Source organism: Arvicola amphibius, chromosome 6 (assembly GCF_903992535.2).
Source record: "Arvicola amphibius chromosome 6, mArvAmp1.2, whole genome shotgun sequence".
In the NCBI taxonomy this organism is placed as follows: Eukaryota; Metazoa; Chordata; class Mammalia; order Rodentia; family Cricetidae; genus Arvicola; species Arvicola amphibius.
In genome coordinates, this window is record NC_052052.2 from 8,683,461 (window position 1) to 8,706,208 (window position 22,748).

Sequence of the window (22,748 nt, forward strand, 5' to 3'; positions counted from 1 at the left end):
GAAATTGGTATTTGTTCTTGAGCCAAAAGACAGTGTCTTCTTGCCATGCTGCTGTAGCTCTCAACAGGAATGTAATCTTTGGTAACATTTTTGAAGATAAGTGTATGAGGTGATAAGTGTCATGGCCACAACTTTCTTGTCCCTGGAGTCTGAGGTTAGTGGATCTGCTGCAGTCTTTGAGAACTTAGGGACTAGGATGCGGTTTCTGAGCCTGTGAAGGTCCTGCTACCCCCTCATCTCTGCCTTCTAATTTCCTTTCATTCCTCCTAGGAATCTGTGCCTTCAGCTTCTCCAACAGGCACACCCAAACGCAGCATGAAGAAGATGACAAGCGCAGAGGATCCCAAAGGGCCCCACGGACAGGGGCTGTTCATGATGCCTCCTGCAGGAGTGGGCCTTGGCAGCCTGAAGAGTGAGTTTGTACCCAGTGCCTCCATCAAGCAGCGAGGGCAGCAGGCCATGCCACCTGTTAGCCAAAGTTCCAGCAGCCCAGGTAAGAGAAGAAGAGCGAGCTGCACAGTGCAGGTAGGGCTGTCCTGAAGCCCTTCTAGGAGCTCTGTGGACCGTGTGGACATGGCAGAGGCTGACATGATGCCTCGATGTGATGGAGGCTGACATCTGCCGTGACCACGCAGGCCTCATGCTGCTTTTGAGGCATGAATGTCCTAGGTGTGTTTAGTCTCAGATAACTTCTAAAGTAGATTCATTTAGATGCGATAGAAAGGAAGAGGGTTTCAGTTATCTGTGGGACTCTTACATGTCCACATGGCTCCCAGCAGATGGTGACAGCCCTCAGCTCTGTGTCCTCATAAGCTGTTATCCAGACCCCGTCCTTGCAGGCTGCTGTTTCGTTCCCCAGAATAAGACACTAAGATTGGTGTCATACAGGCTTAAGGATGGAAGTGCTGTAAAACGACTCTCTGGTTTGAGTCATCCTGCTATGGGTACTCTTGGTTTTGATTTTTATCTCCTTCCCTCTTTGGGCTTTTCGGTACAGGGCTCTGTAAGTAGCCTAGGCTAGCCTGACCTCTACATTCTGCCTCTTCCTCTCCAATGTTAGGGTTGTGACTCTGCCGTCGTGTGACTGTAAGAATCTGTTACTCTGAACCTGGGCCTAATCTTTGCTCTGGAGTTTTCAGTCTGTTGCTGATGGATGCCATGTTGGAAAGTGAGGTGCTTCTCTGAGGAACTCAGCTGGGAGGGAGGCATAGTGTACGGCTGGCTGAGATGAGCCCAGTGAGGCTGCACCGTGGGCAGTGCAGGGTGGCAGCTGAAGGAGGTTCTGATTGCTTTTGCTAGATAGACCTGAGGTCTGGTGGACTCCGTGCAGGACCTTTTAGTCCTAGAGGTGAGACCAAAGAGACTAATGGCTGTGCTGATGACAGATAATTTTGTTCATGATTGTGCTTTTTTTGTTTTTCAACATATCAGTGAACCAGATGCCACTGTGTTTATTTGCATGGACTTATCCTTGTAGCACCCTGCTCAGCGTTTATCTCCCCTTCACGGGAGGGAGGAGTGAAAGGCTTAGAGAGATGAGGTAACTTGGCTTGTCATGTGACTAGTAAGTGGTTGAGCAGGATGGTAAGTTTTGGAAGGAGACAGTTGACCGGTGTGACTCTGTCTCTGAACTCTGATGGGTGCTCTGACTCATTCTACAAGAGCTACAAGTGGTTAAGACAGTGACGATTAGACATGCCGCCAGCCTGACATAGGTGGATACCTGTAAGAAGAGATGGGGCTGGGCTAGGGAGATGGCTCAGTAGGAGAGGGCTCGCACACAAGCACGAGGACTGGCATTTCATCCCCAGCACTCATGTTATACAGTAACAGCAACAGAACTGGGCAAAGTGGTATGTGGCCATAATACCAGTGCTGGGAAGGCGGAGGCAGAGGGATCCCTGGGACTTGTTGGTCAGCCAGTCTAGCTGAGTGGTAAGCTCCAGGTTATGTGCTCAAACTATTGAGGAAGACACTGACCTTTGACCTCCACACACAAATGAATGTACATGGGCATTGTACAGGTGTATATATGTGAACTTGTGTAAATATACACAGAGATTTGGAATGTCTTTCCAGGAATATGTCTGTCCCAACATCATTTCTCCTATCCAGTTGATGGTTTTTTACTAAAATTCTCTCATCAGTGGTACCTGGCCTTGGATGAAGGCTGTGGTTTTTATACTGTCTCCGTGTGGTTCTACGTTCTACAGCTGTTCCTATAGTCTCTCTGTGGTACCTGGCCTTGGATGAAGGCTGTGGTTTTCATACTGTCTCCATGTGGCTCTACGTTCTACAGCTGTCCCTATCGTCTCTCTGTGGTACCTGGCCTTGGATGAAGGCTGTGGTTTTTATTCTGTCTCCATGTGGCTCTACGTTCTACAGCTGTCCCTATCGTCTCCATGTGGCCATGTCATCACTGTTCTACACCTCTCTCGTAGATTAGCTCTGCTCTCATGGCTTTTATATATTTTTTATTGCAATCATCTCATCAAGAACTGTTTACCAAGCTCCTACTTAATGCGAGGTGTTAGAATACTCTGTCCCTGTATCTGTGTATGTATAGATACAGTTCCTCCCAGAGTGGTACTGACAGGAGAAAGATATTAGGTAAACATGGTGCTCATATGTTATAGTACATGTTATGGGAAAGACAGAAGGAAATTGAAGACCCGACGTAAATCGAGGTAGGTAGGTCATGGTACTGATGAGGCTTCCCAAGAAGTAAAGAGTGTGGCCTTTTTGGAGATGCAAAGAACTGGAAACCTGAAGTTTGGAGAGCAAATGGGAGAATGGCTTGTGATGAGGTCAGACAAGTGGGCTATGGGGCTTATGTAGGGCCTTGCAGTCATTTGCAGGGAGTTTCCAGAGTTTTGGATTAAACAGCCCCTGAAGTTTCTAAAGGAAGAGAACACTTCAGTCTGCTTCTTTTTTGTCTAGGTATTTTGTTGAAAGAATGTGGAATTATGCAGGTACAATGGAGAATCGTTTGTGGAGGTGTTGTAGGCAAGGGTGAAGGTGGTTTGGGTCTGATCAGTGGTAGCAGAAATGGTTAAACATGGTATGTGAAAAAAGATTTCTGCTGCTGGGATGTGAGCAGCATGGCTAGTGTGGAGGGCAGTGCAGGCAGCAGCATGTGTTGGACACAGAGCTGGATACAGTGCATGCTGGGCTCTTGAGGCCGTAGTTAAGGCCTCATAGTTGATGGCCACGTTTCTGAGTAGTGCAGAGCAGGGCAACTGGTTCTGAATTTCAAGGACAGAATGAACGGACTCTGATCCTGTAGTTTGCTCAGGCCCAGCCCTTTCTGAGTGCTAATTTTGTCCTTGCCTCTTTTTCCTTGGATACTTGCAGAAGACCATGTCTGCCTGCTGGATTGCATTGTCGTGGATCTGCAGGACATGGACATCTTTGCTGCAGAGAGACACCCCAGAGAGGGCTCTCAAGCCTCCGACAGCAGTAGTGGGGACCTGATCTTCCCTTCCTATTTTGTGCGCCAGACAGGAGGAAGTCTCTTAACTGAGCCTTGTAGACTGAAATTGCAGGTGGAGAGGAATTTGGACAAGTGAGTGTTATCTGAATACCTTGTAAGCAGAATCTTGGTAGGTTGGAATCAGTGCTGTAAGGTAAGTGAGGGGCACTTCTTTACCGTGCCGAGTGTTAATGGAGTCCTTGCTATGTGCTAGACACAGACATGTGTGATGGAAGAGGAACTGCTGCCATCACAGAACTTATGTTTTGTTGAGGAACATAGATGACTCTAACTTAGTGTTTGACTCGGGGACTCTTCTGCAACCTTGCCTTGACAAAGAAGAAAGAGTTGGAATTTAGCATTTGTTTAAGTTGTAATAGGGAAGTAGTGAGAGCAGGCAATGTACCTGGAAAAGATGGGCATTTGGACCTCCTACTGCTGACTCCTTGGAGTCCATTTATTTTGCATAACTGCGCAGGTGCAGTTTTGCCCCGTCTTTATAAGGGAGCCCATTGAAAAGCCCTCCTAAAGATTAAGGGGCCAGTCCTGATTTACTCTGTAGTTAGCCTCATGTGCAAGAAGCTTGTGTCTGTAGTTCAGAACAGTCATTGATTCAGTTCTCACTGGCTTCATAACTGCCTGGAAAACTTGATGATCCTAGAACAACAGAGTCATGCTCAGGCCCAAAACTTAGGTATGTATTTAGCAAGATTGCAGCCTAGATAATGCTCCTGCTTGCCTGACCCACACTGGAACCCTGATTACAGTTTATGACATCTTTCTTTATGGTACTTTGGTGTGGGAGAAAGCAGCATTTTGCATTTTAACTCCAGGGAAAGATAGAAAGTGTCTAGATAGCAATCAAAAAGCTCTGCTGAGGCTGCAGATGGCTCAGTGGTTAACAGAGCTTGCTGCTCTTCTGGGGAACCCAAGTTTAGCTCCTATCCTCTATGCCAGGCAGCTCACAACCACCCATAATTCCATCTCTGGGTAATCTGATGCCCTCTTTTGACTTCCATGAACACCTGCACACACATGGACACGTGCACACACACAGATGAAGTAAAATAAACAAACCCCCCAAAAGATATTTACAATGGGGATACTTTAAAAAGTAACCTCATTAAGTAGCCCCATTCTAGCCCCCAGGTTTGGGCAGTTCACTTCATGCCATTCTCTCACTGGGACCTGTCATGCCAGAGCTCCCTGGCTGGTGTCCAGTTAGGGTTGACATGGGCTCTATTTGACGAGCCTGGCTTGGCCATCCTAAGAGCTTCTTATTTAGGAACTGAACTTTTTGTTTTCTTTGCAAGCAATGTTATTAAGAAGTGCTTTTCTTCTCTGCTTCTCTGAACTTCTCCCCTTCCCTTAGGTGCTGTGTTGGGTGGTAGAGCTCTTTGGTCCAGTGGGGAACACACCAGCAGGTGTGCTGTCCACTCCCCACCACGAGCGCACCACATGGCAGTGCTTCTCTGTTGCCCTTTGTTGATTGCTTTATTGGTCTTTAAAACTCTGTTGTGGAACTAGAGAGATGGCTCAGTGGTTAAGAGCGTGTTCTATTCTTGAAAGGCTCTGAGTTCAGTTCTCAGCACCCATGTCAGGTGGCTTCTCTGAAACTTCAGAGGATCCCTACCTCTGGCCTCCTTGGATACCTGCACTCAGCATACACCTTACCCTTGACCCCTCATGTATATTAAATAAAACAAAACAAAGTAGCTTATTGTATATAGGTTTTCCCTTGTGGACAAGTCAAATTTATTTACTTATTTTTGGCAGTTCTGAAATCAAGGCTAGGGACATAGTACATGATAGGCAAGCCCCCTACCATTGAGCTATATCCCTAACCCTAGAGCAGGTTTTTTCTTTTTTAAATATAGCTTTGCACATCTTCCTCTTTAAATCATAGCCTTTGAGTTTATATATTCAGATATTGTGTATGGAGGACCCATGATGCCTGTTTCACCCATGGAAGGCAGATGGAGCTCTTTAGTCCCAGCATGAGGCATGCGTGTCCCAGCAGCCTTGGGCATCTTCAGTCTCAGTGCAGCTCCCCCAGGCACTGTCAGGTGTTGTCCTAGTAAGTGTCTCCCATGCTCAGGAGGACAGACTTGTTTCTTCTTCCATGTGCCATGGGAGCTGGAGCTATGAGCTGGGCATCTGATCTGTATCACTCCCTCAACTGAAATAGTTAAGCTATTTCTGACTCTTGCGAGATTTTCCTTATTACTAGGCTAATTATGAGACTGAGGCAGGAGGATTGCTATGAGTTAAAGACTTTAGGCCACAGTGTGAAGCTGTCTCAAAAACAAACAAGCAAACAAACAAATTCAAAACCAAAACAAAACTTGAGGCTGGAGAGATGACTCAGCAGTTTTGATCACTCCAATCAAACCAGATTAGACCGAATCAAAAATGCCCACGTTTAATGAATGCCAGGCTCTCAGGTGGCTGGGAGCATGGTGGGGGAAGACAGAGGGAGAGCACATGCAAAACCCGAAACCACAGGTTCCTTTTTCTGGTGAGCCTAAATACCCTGTGGGAGTGGTCCTGACCCTCCCTGGAGAGGGGTCAGTGTTTGGCAGGCTGAGAGTTGGAGTCCAAGTGCTTTGCAGGATGGGAATTCCCAGGCAATTTCAGGGGCTGGCGTGACACTTGCAACAATAAGATCTCCTCTTTTGGCTTCTGTAGGCACTGCACACACATATATACAGCTTACAGACATACACACAGGCAAAATAACCACATATAAAATAAAAACATTAATTAGCTCATATATGTATTTGTATGTATATGTTTATATTTATGTATGCACTTATTTGGCATGCTCGAGATGGAACCTAGGGCCATATGTGCGAGACTAGTGCTCTAGTACTGAGCCTGTTTTTCCAGCTCATTCGATCAGAGGATTTTCTCCATGTACATTTGGAACTAAAAGTCTCTCTGTAGTTAAAGCATGGCAGACATAGTAACTTGATCATTGGAGATACATGACTTTATTTTTGCCATCAGAAGTTAAGATTATAACTGGCTGATAATGTAGGTAGCCACATTGTAGCCTTACATTTGGCTGTGCTGTGCCAAGGCAGTTAGTGTCTTATTTCTGAGAGTGGCCTCCTTTCTTTCTCATAGAGAAATAAGTCACACTGTGGCAGACATAACTGTCCATGGCAGTCTGTCATCTGTGCACTGCTCCCTGGATCTGTATAAATACAAGCTGATCCGAGGCTTACTGGAGAACAACCTGGGGGAGCCCATAGAAGAGTTCATGCGGCCTTACGACCTGCAGGATCCAAGGATACATGTGAGTAGGCAGACTGTCTGCTTCCGTAATGTGTAGTCCCAGTGGACGGTCACCTATGTGGATATTCCTCCAAGAAGGCAGGGAGCAGCAGAGCAGCAGGGGGAGTGGGTGGGACAGCAGGTGGATTAGAGTCTTTACCTCTGGGCTCACCTTCAGGTCGGCGCTGTCACCCGAGGCCTGACTAGGGCTTTCTTCCACAGACTGTGCTGAGCGGAGAGGTGTACACGTGCATGTGCTTCCTCATCGACATGGTGAACGTGAGCCTGGAGCTCAAGGATCCGAAAGGAAAAGAAGGCACTGGCTCCCTAGCCAGGTCAGACTTGGATTAGCTCTGTGGTTTTACTGGCAGTAAGAACGATGTGGGAATGTACCCTTTCATGTCAGCGGAGGGCAGAGTGAAGTGGTGCTCTGAGGCTGATGAAGTGTGTAAGTGCTCTCTCTGTGTGTGCATGTATGTGTGATCATGTTTATACATGCATGAGAATGAGGGTGTGTGATGTGTGTGTGTGCTGCTGCTGATCAGGTTCCATAGAGCTGTGCTGCTGGCCCCCAAGTACTTTATTAGAAGTTTCAGTTTGATTGTCTGATCAGCCAAGTCAGGTTAGCTTATGCCCTTTTAACAGCTCGCCCCAAACACTGGTGACTTACAGCTATGAGGTATGATTTCCCTCACTCTAGAACACTGTGGGCGACAGGCTGCTCTGCTGTTTTGTCTCTTGAGTGACAGAACATTTACTTTGATTGTTTTTTTTTTTTTTTTTTGGTTTTGAGGTGGAGTCTGGCTGTGTTGTCCAAGTTCACTTTGAACTCCAGGATCCCAGCCTCAGCCTCCTTGAGTAGCTGGGACATAGGTGTGCATCGTGCCCATGTGCTGAGCATTTGGGCAGGGCAGATTGAAAACTGAGAGCTCTGGGATAGCGTGGGTGCACGTCAGTGCTCTGGTACACTTGGAGCTGGATCATGGGCTGACCAGCATGAGGGATTTGGGGGGCTCCTTGCCCTGTGTCTACAGTTTTGACCCAGTTCTGGGCAGTGCATCCCTGGTGACTGCCTTGTGAGTCAATGCTTTAAAATTGACAGAATACAGACGGAGAATATGAATGAGAACTGTTTTGACAATTGGCAGTACTGGGCTGAGCTGGCTACTTGGAAACCCCTGGAAGCAACATAGCAGCTGCTCTGTTTTTGGGCTTTTGCTGGCCGGGTTGTTGACTTCTGTCACTTGTTTTTTTTTTTTTGTTTGTTTGTTTTGTTTTGTTTTGTTTTTTAAACTTTTAATGATGCAAACAAAAATATATCTAAAAGCGAAGCTTCTGGAAAAACCATTTGTTCTTCCCTGTCTTGTATCGTTCCTCAAATTTGACCTTGGCTTCCCGCCTTGCCTTGCGTTTCAGGGCTGGGTCCCTAAAGACATCCTTGTTGACAACAGTTTTGTCCAGGGGGATGTCCACAGAGTACCTTGTGGGCATCAGGTGGTTGTAGTTATAAACCTTCACAAAGGACTTGATCTTGGATCTCTTGGCAACTTTCTTCTTGCCCATAGCAGCTGTCACTTTTCGGGGATAGTGGTCAATTCCAGCCACCAAGGCATGGCTGTAAGGGCGGTCTGAGGTGCCATCATCAATGTTCTTCACGATGACGGCTTTGCGTCCGGAGTAGCGACCAGCCAGGACGAGCACCACTTTCCCGGGTTTCATGAGCTTGCCCATTTCGACAGCGAGCCTCCGGTTCCCAGCAGAAAGGAAAGGAGGCCACTTCCGCTAACCTTTCACCCTGCGGAGCCCTGTCACTCGTTTTTTAGAGTAGGTGTGGGAATCTGGAGTGGGATTCTGAAGAGTGCATTGTATTTTTACCCTGAAAGCTCTCCCTTGTCTCCTAAATTGGGCAGCCGATATTCCAGTTTTCCAGATAGATTGCTGTTGTTGATTTTTTTGTGTGTATAATTATGTATATAAAATATATACAATTTTTTAGTTTTTAATTTAATTTTTATTTTACTAGCCCAAGGTTATATGGGTGGAAAGTTGGTTTGCATTTGAAAATGGGGTGTCAGAGCTAGTAATACTCTGCTGATGCACTTCTGACTTGTCTTTCTGTTCAAAACCTGCATGGCCTGCTCCCGGCTTAGCTGAGGGAGCCATGACATGGTGAACTTGAGTCCCGAACTGTATTTTTAGGGTGTGTGTGTGTGTGTGTGTGGGAGAAGTGCAGATTCTCTCTCTCTCTCTCTCTCTCTCTCTCTCTCTCTTTTCAGATACTCTTTTGGTGCCTGGCTGCACTTTTAGTTTTCTTGTTCTTTTGATTTTTTTCTTTTCTTTTCTTTTTGGTTTTTCGAGACAGGGTTTCTCAGTGTAGCCCTGGCTGTTCTGGAACTCACTCTGTAGGCCAGGCTGACCTCGAGTTCAGAGATCTGCCTGCCTCTGCCTCCCGAGAGCTGGGATTAAAGGTGAGCATACCACCAGCTGGCATTTTTTTTTGCACCCTTCAGTTTTCAGCGATTCTGACTCTGTGTATCATCATCATAATGGTACTGAGCAACTACTAAGTGCTGTGTGCATTCCTCTGGATATAAGCACCTCTCTGAGCACAGTACCACTAACTGCATTTGGAGTGGCTTGTGAACAGAGCTGGTACAGGGTCGCAGATTGAAAGGGACTCTGATACATTGATGATGGTGCTCTTGTTCCACACTTGAACTTAATTTTGTAAGGTAGGATTGTGTTTAACTTTTCGTTTGCTTTCTCTCCTTTCAGATTTGACTTTAAGAAATGTAAGCTGCTCTATGAGAGTTTTTCCAACCAGACCAAGTCCATTAACTTGGTTTCCCATTCTATGATGGCATTTGACACCCGCTATGCTGGGCAGAAGCCCAGCCCTGGCATGACCAATGTGTTCAACTGTATCTTTCAGCCCTCCAAGAGCAGCAGCGCCACCCAGGGCTCCATTCAGATTGAACTGCATTTCAGGTAGTGGGGGCAGACTGCAGCTCTGCCATCCTTTTTCTGTCGCACTGTGCCTCCATAGGTCTCTCTGTGTAGCCCAGGCTGGGTTGGAATTTACTCTGTAGCCTAGGCTTTCCTTGAAGTCAGTATCCTTCTACTTCAGCTTTCTCAATGCTGGGATTACAGGCATGTACCCTCACACTTGGACCCTCAACCCTGATCTTTCTTATTTTCTTTCCTCCTCCTCCTTCTTTTAATTTATTTACTTTCATTTTAACTATTACTGTTTTGCCTACAGGTATGTGTGTGTGACAGTGCCACATCTCAGAGTTACAGACATTTGTAAGCATCATGTGGGTGCTGGCATTTGAAGAGCAGTTTTCTTAATCGCTGAGTCATCTCTCCAGCCCTCCAACTCTGTCTTTCCTTGTGGAGATAGTTCCTTCTGTTGTCAGTAGGCCAAGTCCACTGACTTTAGAACATCAAAGGATGAAAAAAATTGGAGACTCACCAGCACCCACCAGCACTCACCAGCACTCACCAGCACCCACCAGCACCCACCAGCACTCACCAGCACTCACCAGCACCCACCAGCACCCACCAGCACTCACCAGCACTCACCAGCACCCACCAGCACTCATCAGCACTCACCAGCACCCACCAGCACTCATCAGCACTCACCAGCACTCACCAGCACCCACCAGCACTCACCAGCACTCACCAGCACTCACCAGCACCCACCAGCACTCACCAGCACTCATCAGCACTCACCAGCACTCACCAACACTTGCCATCGCTCACCAGCTCAGCTCCCTTGCAGTATCATGGATTCACCAAAAGGTGTCTCTGTTGCTTAAAAAAAAGTAGTTTGACATTGAGCCAAATCCTCCTTGTAAGCTTTAATTTGTGAAGTGACTTGGGAAGGAAGAAATTATGTGAGTTTAAGGAAAAAACCCACGCCAGGGCCTTTGGTCTACATGAGAGGAAGGTGGTTCTGACAGAACAGTCATCTATGCAGAGCTCCTTGATATCATGGGAGGCAGTGGGCAGGGGATGGGGTCGACATGTGGGGGAGATGTTTTAGAATGAGACAGACCTTAGCCCTAAGATTTAGTCTTCCTCTCCATAGCTATGTTGAGATTCACTTTCCTCTTTTATGGATTGAAGCAGAGCTGAGTCATTCTGGCAAGCCAGCTGTCATCCGAAGCGGCTGCTGCTGTTACTGCTGTCATAGTTGTGCCTTTCATGCTCCTTTAGGTAGTGACTCAGCTTCCTACCGCTGCGACCTTTAACACAGCTCCTCGTGTGGTGACCCCATCATAAAACTATTTTCCATGCTGCATTTTTGCAGTGATTTTGCTACTGTTATGAATCTTAATGTAAATATCTGATAAGCAGGATATCAGTTATGAATCTTAATGTAAATATCTGATACGCAGGATATCAGTCATGCGACCCTTGTGAAAGGGTTGTTTGAAAGGGTTGAGAACCACTGACTGCTCTAGTGTGAGATTCTTACAGTTCAGGGCTGTTCTTGTTCTTGTATGGTTGGTGTTTCAGTGTGCCACCCAGGAGTTCCTCCCAGCTTAGCTTTGGAAGGGAGGAGCTCTTGGTCTCTCCTTTAGGAGGCCTAGCAGAGGAGACATTTTATCCCTTTGTGGGAACATTAGGAGCCCAACAGTGGTAGTGCTGGTGGCTTATTGCTGGCCCCTGCCTTAACCAGGCATCTTACCTACTGCCATTTGAATCCTTCCAGATCTGCAAACATGGGCAACTCCACCCCCCCCCCCCACACCTGGAGAAGGTCCAAATAACTTGGGACGTCGCACAGGTTAGAAGTCTAGTAGTCACAAGTCAGACCTAGGTCTCTGATATCAGAACCAAATTCACTAACTCTTCATGGCCTCTGACCTTCCTCCTTGGCTGAATTAGCCTTGGGATGCGATGGATGTGTTTAGCAGCCCCTTTGAAGATGTTTCTCAGAATGGGAGGCTTCCCTGTATTTAGTTCTCCAGCAGAGGGGTGGTTTGGTGTTTGCTTTACTTCCTAAGTAGTAAGTAGTCAGCTCTTTGTCCCCTCCTCATCATGTCTTTAGGAGGCCTAAAATATTATTCTGTGCAAATACTAAAGGCATATAATTTCATGGAGCCAAATAATCAGTTTTTACCTTGACTTTTGCTAACAGGCATGCCCTTGTTGGTGAGAGGAGTGAGCTGCTTCATGAAGAATCGCTGTTCTGTTGGGATTTTGTATTTGAAATATAAATTACTTCACAGTGTTTCAAGGCTTGAAATATTTTCCAGAATGGGGTCTGACACACTGACTTTCCAGTCAGCACCAAGGCCTGACAATCTCTGCTCAGAATGGGGTGGAAAAATTTTACTGAGGGCAACATTTTTTGTCCATTACAAAAGGGCAGAGTGTTTCTGTGACAGACGCTGTGTGAGAGAAGGAACTGTGCCTTGCCATACCCTTTTCTAGAGGCATCTAGCCAGATTTGGCAGAAGTGAGACTGGAGAAAGCAGCCTCAGGCACATCCCCAAGTCAGCCTTCCCCAGGCAGGCTAGGGAACCAGGAAATGGAGCAGCCAGAGCCAGGGTCTCTGGCTTCACAAAATCAACTTTGACTCTCAGACCCTGTGATCTCCCTAGCCTGTCTCTGCTGGCTCTGCCTGCTAGTGTGGTCATAGAGCTGGCCATCACCCTGGGGACACTGGGGTTTCAGACTAGGCCTGAGAGTCTTTCTTAGGAACTTTGAATACTACAAAACCAGTCCCTGTTTCCTGCCCATCCCTCTGCCCCATTTCTACTCTAGGGTAGGGTGTTCTCTATCCACCTGTGACCAATGTCCTTTTCAGGCTAAAAGGTCTGGGGTCCGAGGTTAGTTGCAGTTGAAGAAGCCAAATAGTACTGGTATATGAATGTGGTGTTTGTGAAGCAGACCCTGAGCTTCTAAGAAGGCACCTCATCCATCTTAGGCCTGCCGTCAGGATTGACAGGAGGAGTGATTGGGGAGCACCTGCTGCTTCCACTCACAGTGTTAGTAACTCCCATTTTATATATGAGAGCACAGCCTGAGAAGGACAAGATTACTCTGGGTCTCTTGACTTCAAAGCCTTTGCTCTTCTTACTGGACCAGCCTTTACCAGCCTTAACACTGAAGGGTGGCTATTCCTTAAAAGTAGGGCCTGTGTCCAGAAGCATCTCAGAGTTTGGATTTTCCCCCTCATATTTTGGAGAATTCACATAGGATTTGTCAGTTAAACATCTCCAATAAACCTTCCAATATCCAGGGCTGGAGGAATGGCTCAACAGTTAAAGCTGCTTTTGCAGAATGTCCAGGTTTCATTCCCAGGACTCAGGTAACAACTCAGAACTATTTTGGAACTTCTGTCTCAGGGGACCAGTGCCTTTTTCTGGCCTCTGGGCACTGTACACATGTGGTGCAAAGTCATACATACAGGTAAAACATACATAACACACATAACAACAAAATGAAAAGAACATCCAAAGGCTCTCAATTCAGATGTGAGCATTTTGGGTATTTGGATTGGGATGCTTAGCCTATATTGGTATTTCAGATCAGGCTGCTCCTATAGGACTGTGCATTGTGTCATGGCTAGGAGCGTCCCAGCTCTACCTACCAGGTGCCAGTTGTGCCAGCTGTGCTGTTGTGCCTTCTCAATTATTATTGTTGTTAATTGTTTCCCAAGACAGGATTTCTTTGTGTAGCGCTGGCCATCCTGGAACTCACTCTGTAGACCAGGCTGACCTCAAACTCACGGAGCTCCGTCTGCCTCTGCCTCTGCCTCCTGAGTGCTCGGATTAAAGGTGTGTGCCACCACTGCCTGGTGCCCTCTCAGATATTATTACTACTAATAATTATTGTTAAAGACAGAAAAAAGAGGCTCTAGATGCTGCCTAATAAATACTTGCTACAGTCTAATGTTAGTTGAGGACTCTGTATCCTGCTTTCCTAGATATAGCGCTCTCTCTCTCTCTCTCTCTCTCTCTCTCTCTCTCTCTCTCTCTCTCTCTCTCTCTCTCTCTCTCTCTCTCTCTCATGAGGGACTGGAGAGATGGTTCCTTGATTGAGAGCACTTGTTGCTCTTGCTGAGTGAGGACCTGAGTTCAGTTCCAGCACCCATATGGTGGCTCACAACTATCTTGCAAAACTTCCAAAAGATCCAGTGCCCTTTTGTGACTTTTCCTGGTCACTGGGCATGAGTGTGGTGACTAGGCACATGTGCAGGCAAAACGCTCATACACATAAAACAGAATAAGTTCTTTACAAAATGTGATTGACCTCCAAAATGCTTATCCTTGGTGCGCTCCTAAAGCAGTGCTCCGAATGTTTCCGTGCTCAAAGGTGGTGGTCATGAAATACTGGAGTGGGGCCTGGCATGGCGCTGCATATCTGCATTCCCAGGTACGCCCGTGCCTGAGCAGGAGAATCACCGAGTCCAGGCATCTGAGGCCATCTCTGATAGCATAGGGGTAACCTAAAAACAGAAGGAAAGAAAAAAGTAACACTTAGTTGCTACTTACTGGCCCTTAGTAAGGCCTTGGCAGAGAGTGAAACACCGTGTTGCTCTTTGTAATTCTCTTTTTTTCTGTTTTCTTTCTTTCTTGCAGGTCTACAAAAGATTCCTCCTGTTTCACTGTAGTTCTCAACAACCTCCGAGTGTTTCTCATATTTGACTGGCTGTTGTTGGTCCACGACTTCCTACACACTCCCAGTGATGTTAAGAAACAAAATGTCACTCCTGCACGCCACCGCAACGCCAGCAGCGAATCTGCTGTTGTTCCCAAAACTGTTAAGAGTGGAGTAGTCACCAAGCGGTCTTCCCTCCCTGTGTCCAATGAGAGGCACCTGGAAGTCAAGGTCAATGTAACAGGTGATTGTTCACAGTGTGTGCCACAGTTTGTTCGTTTGGAGTTAACTCAGACCTGTCATACAGGACAGCTTCTCTGTGCCAGCCCCACCCTCTTACTTTTTTGAGAAAGGATCTCACATGGACCAGGCTGGCTGCAAACTCTAAGGTCTGCCTGCTTCTCCCTCCTGAGTGCTGGGATTGCTGGTGTAAAACTCAGTGTGAGTGAGTCTTCCAGACCCAGATGAATAGGAATCTGTCAGCACTTCCCAACAGTGGCAGCTGGACATCAGCGGTCTGTACTCCTTGTGGGCAGTGTGAATAGCTGTGCAAAGTTGTTGTGGTAGCCCGTGCTGCTTGACTAACCTGGCTGACTCTTCTTCCTCGGGTTCTAAGTCCTTTGGAGATGGGATGCTCTTCTTTACTTCCAAGTATCTCTTGAGCCTCCCAGAGTGACCAGGATGTCATTTCTCTGTCTGTCTTGAACATGCCTATTGAACAGAGGAGCTACAGAATAGTCTTTTCAGCCAGTCACTGCTTGGTTAGTCCAGGTGTGCTTGCCAGATCCTGAGTCTGGGATGGCAGTGAAGCAGGACATTGAGAGCTCACCTGGCAGCTATGCCACTTGTGTTGGGACAGCTGGGTAATGCCAGCTTTCTTCTTGCCTTGATTGATGACACTGTCCTTTCTAGGCACGGAGTTTGTCGTTGTTGAAGATGTATCCTGCTTTGATACCAACGCCATAATTCTGAAAGGCACCACGGTGCTCACCTATAAGCCCCGCTTTGCTGATCGTCCCTTTTCAGGAAGTTTGTTTGGTATTGAGGTAAGTTTACTGGTTGACTGTAACACTGCTGAGGGTTTCAGGGAGAACCATCTAGAAAAGTATTTGCTCCTGAGTGCTTATTTTTCCAGTGCTAGGAATGGAACCAAGGGCCTTGTGAATGCTTAGGCAAGTACTTTACCAGCAAGCTACATCCCCACCCTGTCCTCCTTTTATATCAAATTGTTTGTTAGGCCCAACCTTCAGAGCTTTTGAGTCAGTAGGACTGGGAAAAGACCCAAGAGTCAAGACTGTCTTAAATACGTGTGCATGTAATTTATATATATATGCATATATATATATGATTATAAATATATTAAATATATAGTATGTTTATATATAGTTATAACATACATAGTGTATTGTGTGGTAGTTTATATGGATCTATATAGTGTATATAATTTGTAAATATATATGCAGGTGTATATATGTAATACAGTATAATTTATATACATAGCACATCAATATGATTAAAATAGCTAGTATTTAATATATGATATGTAATGTATACGGATATAGTATATATAATTTATATGTATGTGCATATATAGCATGTGTTATACAGTACTATATATAGTATGTATATAATTTATAATATGGATATATTGTGTGAGTATAATAGAGTGAGTGTGTGTGTGTGTGTGTGTGTGTGTGTGTGTGTATGTTTATTGCTTTGGATTGAACCAAGACCTTGTGTATATTAGGCAAGTACTCTGTCAACTAAGGTAAGCTACATTCCCTGCTCAGCTCAATCCTTTTTTGTTTTGATTGTGTCAGTTGCCTAGGCTAGCCTTGAACTTTTGATTGTTTTACTTTAGCCTCTGGAGTAGCAGAGATTATAGGTCTATGCACCATATTCATTATGGCCTCCTGAGCTCTTCTTAGGGAAACATCATTCAGTGAAGGACCTTTGCCTCTCCCCTTGCTTTTTTTTCCAATCTGGAAGCTTACTTTACTGTGTTCTGTCCTCTAGTGTGAGCTGTGAACACACAAGGACTTTTCCCATACACCTTCCTCTCCTCAGGACACTAGTCAGGGTGACCTCTTAGTTCCTATTCCCACAAGCACCTTGTTGGGTGGTCTGGTTCTGCATGGCTCATCTCCCTCATGTCAGGACTGATGCAGTATTTTCCAGTGCTGAAAAGCATGTACCATAGGTCCCCTTAGCACATGCCAGGTTAATGTATTACGCTATAAACTCTTTCTCATGATCTCTCAAGAGGATTTAGAAGTGAGATCCAGTTGGGGATTGATTAATGACCACCAGGTACAATGGGGTTTTGTGTAGTTCCTGAAGAGGAAGGGAAAATTAATACTTTTCCTCTAAAGCCTTAGGAAGGCTCCGTGGCAGGTGTGCACAGCTGAGGCAGTAGTCCTGCTCGCCTTGAATCCTCTTCCCTCAGGCTGAGCACTGTCCTGTGAAGGGCCCTTGGATAAGGGAGGCCTGCTTAGAATAGGCGATAGGGTTTTATATCGTATCCATCCCTTCATAATACCTGCTCTGTAGTGATGCTCATGTGCGACCTAACGGACCATGACTCTTACTGGTGTGATTATTATGAAGGAGGTAATTTGTACTTGAGTAGCCTTTGACACTGGATATGTCATATGCAATATTAAGCAGCCTCTACCCTGTGTCTTTTTTTTAAATTTGTTTTTGTTTTTGTTTTCTGAGACAGGATTTCTCTGTGTAACATTCCTGGCTGTCCTGGAACTCTCTTTGTAGATCAGGCTGGCTTTGAACTCACTGAGATTCGCCTGCCTCTGCCTCCTGAGTGCTGGGATTAAAGGCATGCGCCGCCACCACCCAGCTCACCCTGTGTCTTTTAAGCCGTGGGTTGTGGACAGAACAGAGGAGGCAAGGTAGAAGCCATCTCTGGGATGCTTTTGGCTCAGGCATCTCCTTGGACATTTCTCTCCCACTTAGCTCAGGCATCTCAGTGGATGTTCCTCTCACTCTTAAATTAGGAAATTCTGGGAGGAGGGAAAATTGGCAGTCCCATATATAATTTTTATTGTTATTTTGGTGTGTTCTGTCTTGTCCTTAAAGAAAGTCAATATTATTATTGTTTTGTTCATTTGAACCAGGGTTCCTCTATGTAGCACAGGCTGGCCTTGAATTTTAGTCTTCCTGGCTCAGCTTTCCTAATGTTGGGATTATAGTCATGAGTCTCTATGTCTAGCTTTGTAATATTTTGATGAGGCTGTATTTTCACATAACCTGTGATATGCTGTCCTTCCTAAGATTGATGTCATGTGCCACCACCACTTGTCCCTCTATACAATCTTTTCAACTGTGTTTTCTCTCTTTTCCTGTTTCTTCATGTTTCTGGAGACAGGATCTTGCTGTATAGCCCAGGCTGGCCTGAAACTTGTGATCCTCTTGCCTCTGTCTCTCAAGGCTGGGGTTAGTGTGTTACCACTTTGGCTTTTAACCCCTACCTTTCGGTGACCGCAGATCCTTTATCAAGTAGATTTGGTGCAACCTTACTTGATCTTTTATTTTTTTTCTTTTGACAATTAAAATGGTTAGTGAAAATTCTATATTTTGTATTATTTCCTTAGGCTAGTTCCTGCATTTATTTGATCCAAAGGCAGGAGATCTATAAGCCATTGTGGGTGAATTGGGAACATTTTCCTGCAGGTGGACCACTGTACCTACAATGGCTGCAGGTGGACCACTGCACCTACAATGGCTGCAGGCGAGGGTAGCAGCCCAGATCTTTGCAGCATTTACTTCATCACTGATTTGGGTCCTGTGAGAACACGGGGCTTATGGCTCCTGAGAAAGTCCACTGGTCCCAAGGCAGGCAGTAATCTTTGCTGTATTGTTTCATTTTCAGGTGTTTTCTTGCCGGCTAGGGAATGAGCAGGACACAGCTCTTTCAATTGTGGATCCAGTTCAAATCCAAGTGGAGCTGGTGGGGAACTCTTCTTACCAGAATAGTTCTGGGCTCATGGATGCGTTCAACAGTGATGATTTCCCACCCATCCTAGAGGTAATGCTGAGCAGCGTCTAACCCATGGATGCATCCGTGGTCCCCTGTGCACACATTCTTGGCCACTCTGAGTCTAGTACCATTTTAGTTACCCCAGCACCTGTAATACATGTGATGCTGCCTAGGATCTTGCAGTGTGTGAACAGGATAAAAGACCCTTTAATAGGCTGGTATCATTTTGAAGTTCTATAAAAGTTGACAGGAAGCAGAACTCAACATAGGTAAGAATAGTGGGTAGATGGCTGCAGGATGGGGACACCTGGAGGTGGGGGGAGGGGGAGGTAGGATATAAGCCAGTAGAGGAAGAAGGACATTTCAGGTCAAGAAGTTGAGTTACAGGCTGGAGAGATGGCTCAGAGGTTAAGAGCATTGCCTGCTCTTCCAAAGGTCCTGAGTTCAATTCCCAGCAACCACATGGTGGCTCACAACCATCTGTAATGGGGTCTGGTGCCCTCTTCTGGCCTGCAGACATACACACAGACAGAATATTGTATACATAATAAATAAATAAATATTAAAAAAAAAAGAAGTCGAGTTAGGGCAGAAGCAGACGGTCTTACTGGGACCGAAAGGTACTGCCGGGAGGGGAGGACCGAAGCTGAAGCTGGCGAGGGAGGTTGACAACTCTGGTGTCCTTGATCTTATGTTCTTTATTTCATTGTACTTACGTGTGTGTGTGTGTGTGTGTGTGTGTGTGTGTGTGTGTGTGTGTGTCTGTGTGTGCCTGTGTGTGCCTGCCTGTGCGTATATGTGTTTGTGTGTCTGTAGATATCCATAGAAGCCAAAGAAAAAGAGCTGGAGTTATAGTGTGACTGCCTAGTGCAGGGACTGGGAACTGAACTCAGGTCATTTGGAAGAACAGTAAATGCTCTGAATCACTGAGCCAGCTCTCTAAGCCAGGTATTGTTTCTTTGATAAGAGGGCAGTAACTCATCAGTCTGCTTGAATCATGGGGGCCTGAAAGAGGAAAGCTATGCTGCTCTTGGGTTTGAGCGGCACCTCACTGGAAAACCTGAGTGAGGGAGTAAAGAAATGCTCCATCACAGACCTTTGTACCCTGCTGGGTTTGCCTGCGTACAGTATCTCTGCTGCCCTATTTCAGAAATGGTTCTTCCAGACTTGACCAGTGTAAAAGTTTGAATAAAGAAAAGATTTCTTCATCATTGTTGTTTTTATTAATAATATTGTTATTGTTATTATTATTATTATTATCATTATTATTGACAGGTACTCATGTAGCTTAGGCTGGTCTGGAACTCCTGATTCTTCTTCCTCTGTTTCTGAGTACTGGCAATATAGGGGCAAAGAGATCCATTTTGTAGGTATCCTAGATTCATTTCTGTTGCTGTGATGAAATATCCTGATGAAAAGCAACTTAGGGGAGAAAAAGGGTTATTTCACCTTATAATTACAGGTTATGGTTCAACATTGTATAGAGGTCAAGGCAGAAACTTCAAACACCTACTCCCAGCATATCCACAGTCAAGAGCAGAGAGAAATGAGTGTATACATGATTGTTTTCTTGCTCAGACTCAGCCCTATTTCTCTACTCTCAGTTCAGTACCTCCTGCCTAGGGAATGGTGCTGCCCAAGGTGGGCTGAGCCTTTACATCAGTTAAGACATGCCCTCTGAGACAGTCCAAAGGCCAACTCAATACAGTCAGTCTGTCACTGAGATTCCTCACAGGTAATTACAGGTTGTATCAAGTTGACAAAGCTACCCATCACAGTTGATCAGTTTATTTGAGAGATAAAAAATGTAATGGATCTATGTAAAATGGATTAACAAACCATTACCATTAGGTGGTCCTCACCCCTAGCCATATTCTTATCTCGTGAGGTATTAATTGCTCTAGTAATTATTCTTATTTAGTTTTTTTTTAAATTTCATTCAGTTTTGTCACTATTACCTAATGACTGAGATTCAATATCTTTGCAGTCTTTTAAATGAGAAGTTTGTGGTGATATCTGACTTCTGGGACATAAAATAGGAATTATGTGTGAGTGATGTGGGGGCACAAAGCTAAAAGCAACTTTAAAAACTGTTGCTACCTCTTACATTCCGTTAGATTCAGTTACAAGCCCTGGATATTAGACTCTCCTATAACGATGTTCAGCTGTTCCTGGCCATTGCAAAGTCTATCCCAGAGCAAGCTAGTGCTGCAGCCCCGGACACAGCAGCCTTGGAGGCAGACTCTGTCAGCACTTGCCTTCCAGGGCCATCTCGAATTGGAGAAGACATCAGAGAAGGGTCAAGGCGTACCTTAGATCCTGTCTTGGGTAGGTATCTCATTGGAAACTCCGTCAGTCTTCTTGATAGCACTCATTCTCTCTTTCTGTCTCTCAGGTTTTACTCTGTACCAGGCTGGCCCAACATTTGATCCGCCACACCTCAGACTCAAACTTCTGGAGTCCTTCTGCCTCAGTCTTCCTAGTTTTTGACTTATCCACCATACTGGTAGCTGCCCCCTTTAACCTTTTCAGTTTTCTTATACACAGATCAATTGTTCATAATCTAATTGTCATTGAGTATGATTGTAAATCATAAGTATGACTTGACTGCAACTGCTCCAGTTTACAGCTAGGTTTCCACTCACAACAGCTCAACTCCAAGTGACTTTAAAGACTGAGACGACCTCTCCTGTGAGAACTTTGAGTCAGTGTTGCTCACACTAGACAATAGTCTTCCACTTTTAAGATATAACATAAGGAAATGATGGAAAAGTTCAAGGTACACATGATAGAGGTCTACACTAGGAGCCCATTTTACCTCGAGAAAGGAAATGGTATTGGTCCCCTTCCATCAGACGGTGGAGTAATCTGTGTCAAACTGTCTCCTAGAGTTACAGCTGGCTAGACTGCAGGAGCTGGGCTTCAGCATGGATGACTGTCGCAAGGCTCTCCTGGTGTGTCAAGGTAATGTGGATGTGGGCTCCATGATCCGCTGTTTGTCTTGACAACTTGGTTCCTTTTCATTTCCTCCTCAGTTCAGAGGGGGTGGCAGAGGGAGGGAGAGAGAGAAAGACTGAGAATGTGAATATACAGGGGGCCTTGTGTATCCTCAGGGGGCTGAGTATTATCCTGGTTTGACCATAGTTGTGATCTGAACAGGAGGTTGACTAGAGCTGGCTGTATGGGGTCAGATGCTTCCTTTACCCCTCATCAAGGTCCCTACTTTTTAGGGACTTTGGGCAAGTCACTGAGCCTCTCAGTGCTAGTGCTTCCTTACCTGTGAAGTCAGAGGAGGAGACCCTGGCCTTCAGGAGTGCCTGGCACTTGGAGAGTAGTTGTTAGTCCTGGTTCAGGGTGTGGTGTTGGGAACAGCGGTGATTCTGACAGCCATGGCCATGTGCTGCCTTACAGCTCTGTCTCTGGGCTTTTAAACAAATAAACCGACATTGATTACATTTATTTCTTCGTGTGGGTATATGTAAGTGGGTATCCACCTGCCACTGTGTGTACCCACCGAGCCATCTGACTGGGCCCATCTTTGTTTGATTTAGCGTCAGAGCATTGTGTAGCCCAGGCCAGCCTTGAACTCATTATGTGCTTAGGATCGTCTTGAACTCCTGATCCTCCTGTTTCTGTGTCTCTAGCACTAGGGTCACAGGTGCAAGCCACCTTGCCTTTTATGCACTGCTGGTGATGGAACCCAGTGGGCAAGCCCTGTGAGCTCCATCCCTGTCCCCAGCCTGGCTCTGGGTTTTCATGTGGAGTCTCCCAGCTCTTGGAAATATAGCCATTACTGTTCATACTTCCAATGAAGAAACTGGCTCAGATAGGTTAAGTAAATTTGTTTGGGTTTATCCATTAGTGTGGGCCTAAGGCATATTAATGAGAGGTGTGTCTGATGTGGAGAACCTGTGTCCTTTCTTCTGTGGCCCACTGTGTACACTGTGCCCTTCTACCCTGGCACATCATACCCACCTTTTGTTATTCTTTTTTTAAATAGATTTTTATTGCACTCTGCATTTTTCTCTGCTCCCCTCCTTGCCTCTCTCCTCCCCTTCAATCCTCCCCCAAGGTCCCCATGCTCCCAATTTACTCAGGAGATCTTGGTCTTTTTCTACTTTCTACTTCCCATGTAGATTAGATCTATATAAGTCTCTCTTAGTGTCCTCATTGTTGTCTAAGTTCTCTGAGATCATAGTTTGTAGGTTTTCTTTGCTTTATGTTTAAAAACCACCTATGAGTGAGTACATGTGATAATTGTCTTTCTGTGTCTGGGTTACCTCACTCAAAATAATGTTTTCTAGCTCCATCCATTTTTCTGCAAAATTCAAGATGCCATTATTTTTTTCTACTGTGTCGTACTCTGTTGTGTAAATGTACCACATT

At 45.6% G+C, this 22,748-nt stretch overlaps 2 protein-coding genes across 9 annotated transcripts in view; one reads left to right on the forward strand and one right to left on the reverse strand.

The window, feature by feature from the left end:
* Positions 1 to 22,748, forward strand: part of Vps13d (vacuolar protein sorting 13 homolog D) — a 220,483-nt gene that overhangs the window by 57,379 nt on the left and 140,356 nt on the right. For all 8 annotated transcript variants that reach the window (XR_005285964.1, XM_038335369.2, XM_042055363.1 and 5 more), the window contains 10 exons: positions 271 to 493; positions 3,355 to 3,565; positions 6,602 to 6,773; positions 6,974 to 7,086; positions 9,527 to 9,739; positions 14,350 to 14,612; positions 15,281 to 15,414; positions 18,255 to 18,410; positions 20,480 to 20,690; positions 21,252 to 21,326. Coding sequence is in view for 7 of the 8 variants with exons in the window: in XM_038335369.2 (XP_038191297.1) it covers positions 271 to 493; positions 3,355 to 3,565; positions 6,602 to 6,773; positions 6,974 to 7,086; positions 9,527 to 9,739; positions 14,350 to 14,612; positions 15,281 to 15,414; positions 18,255 to 18,410; positions 20,480 to 20,690; positions 21,252 to 21,326 (1,771 nt within the window). In the remaining variant the exon portion in view is untranslated. The remainder of the gene's footprint in view (positions 1 to 270; positions 494 to 3,354; positions 3,566 to 6,601; positions 6,774 to 6,973; positions 7,087 to 9,526; positions 9,740 to 14,349; positions 14,613 to 15,280; positions 15,415 to 18,254; positions 18,411 to 20,479; positions 20,691 to 21,251; positions 21,327 to 22,748) is intronic.
* Positions 8,031 to 8,539, reverse strand: LOC119817913 (60S ribosomal protein L27-like). Its single transcript, XM_038335377.1, has one exon. It carries the CDS (start codon positions 8,480 to 8,482, stop codon positions 8,072 to 8,074), a length of 411 nt encoding a protein of 136 aa, XP_038191305.1. The 5' UTR covers positions 8,483 to 8,539; the 3' UTR covers positions 8,031 to 8,071.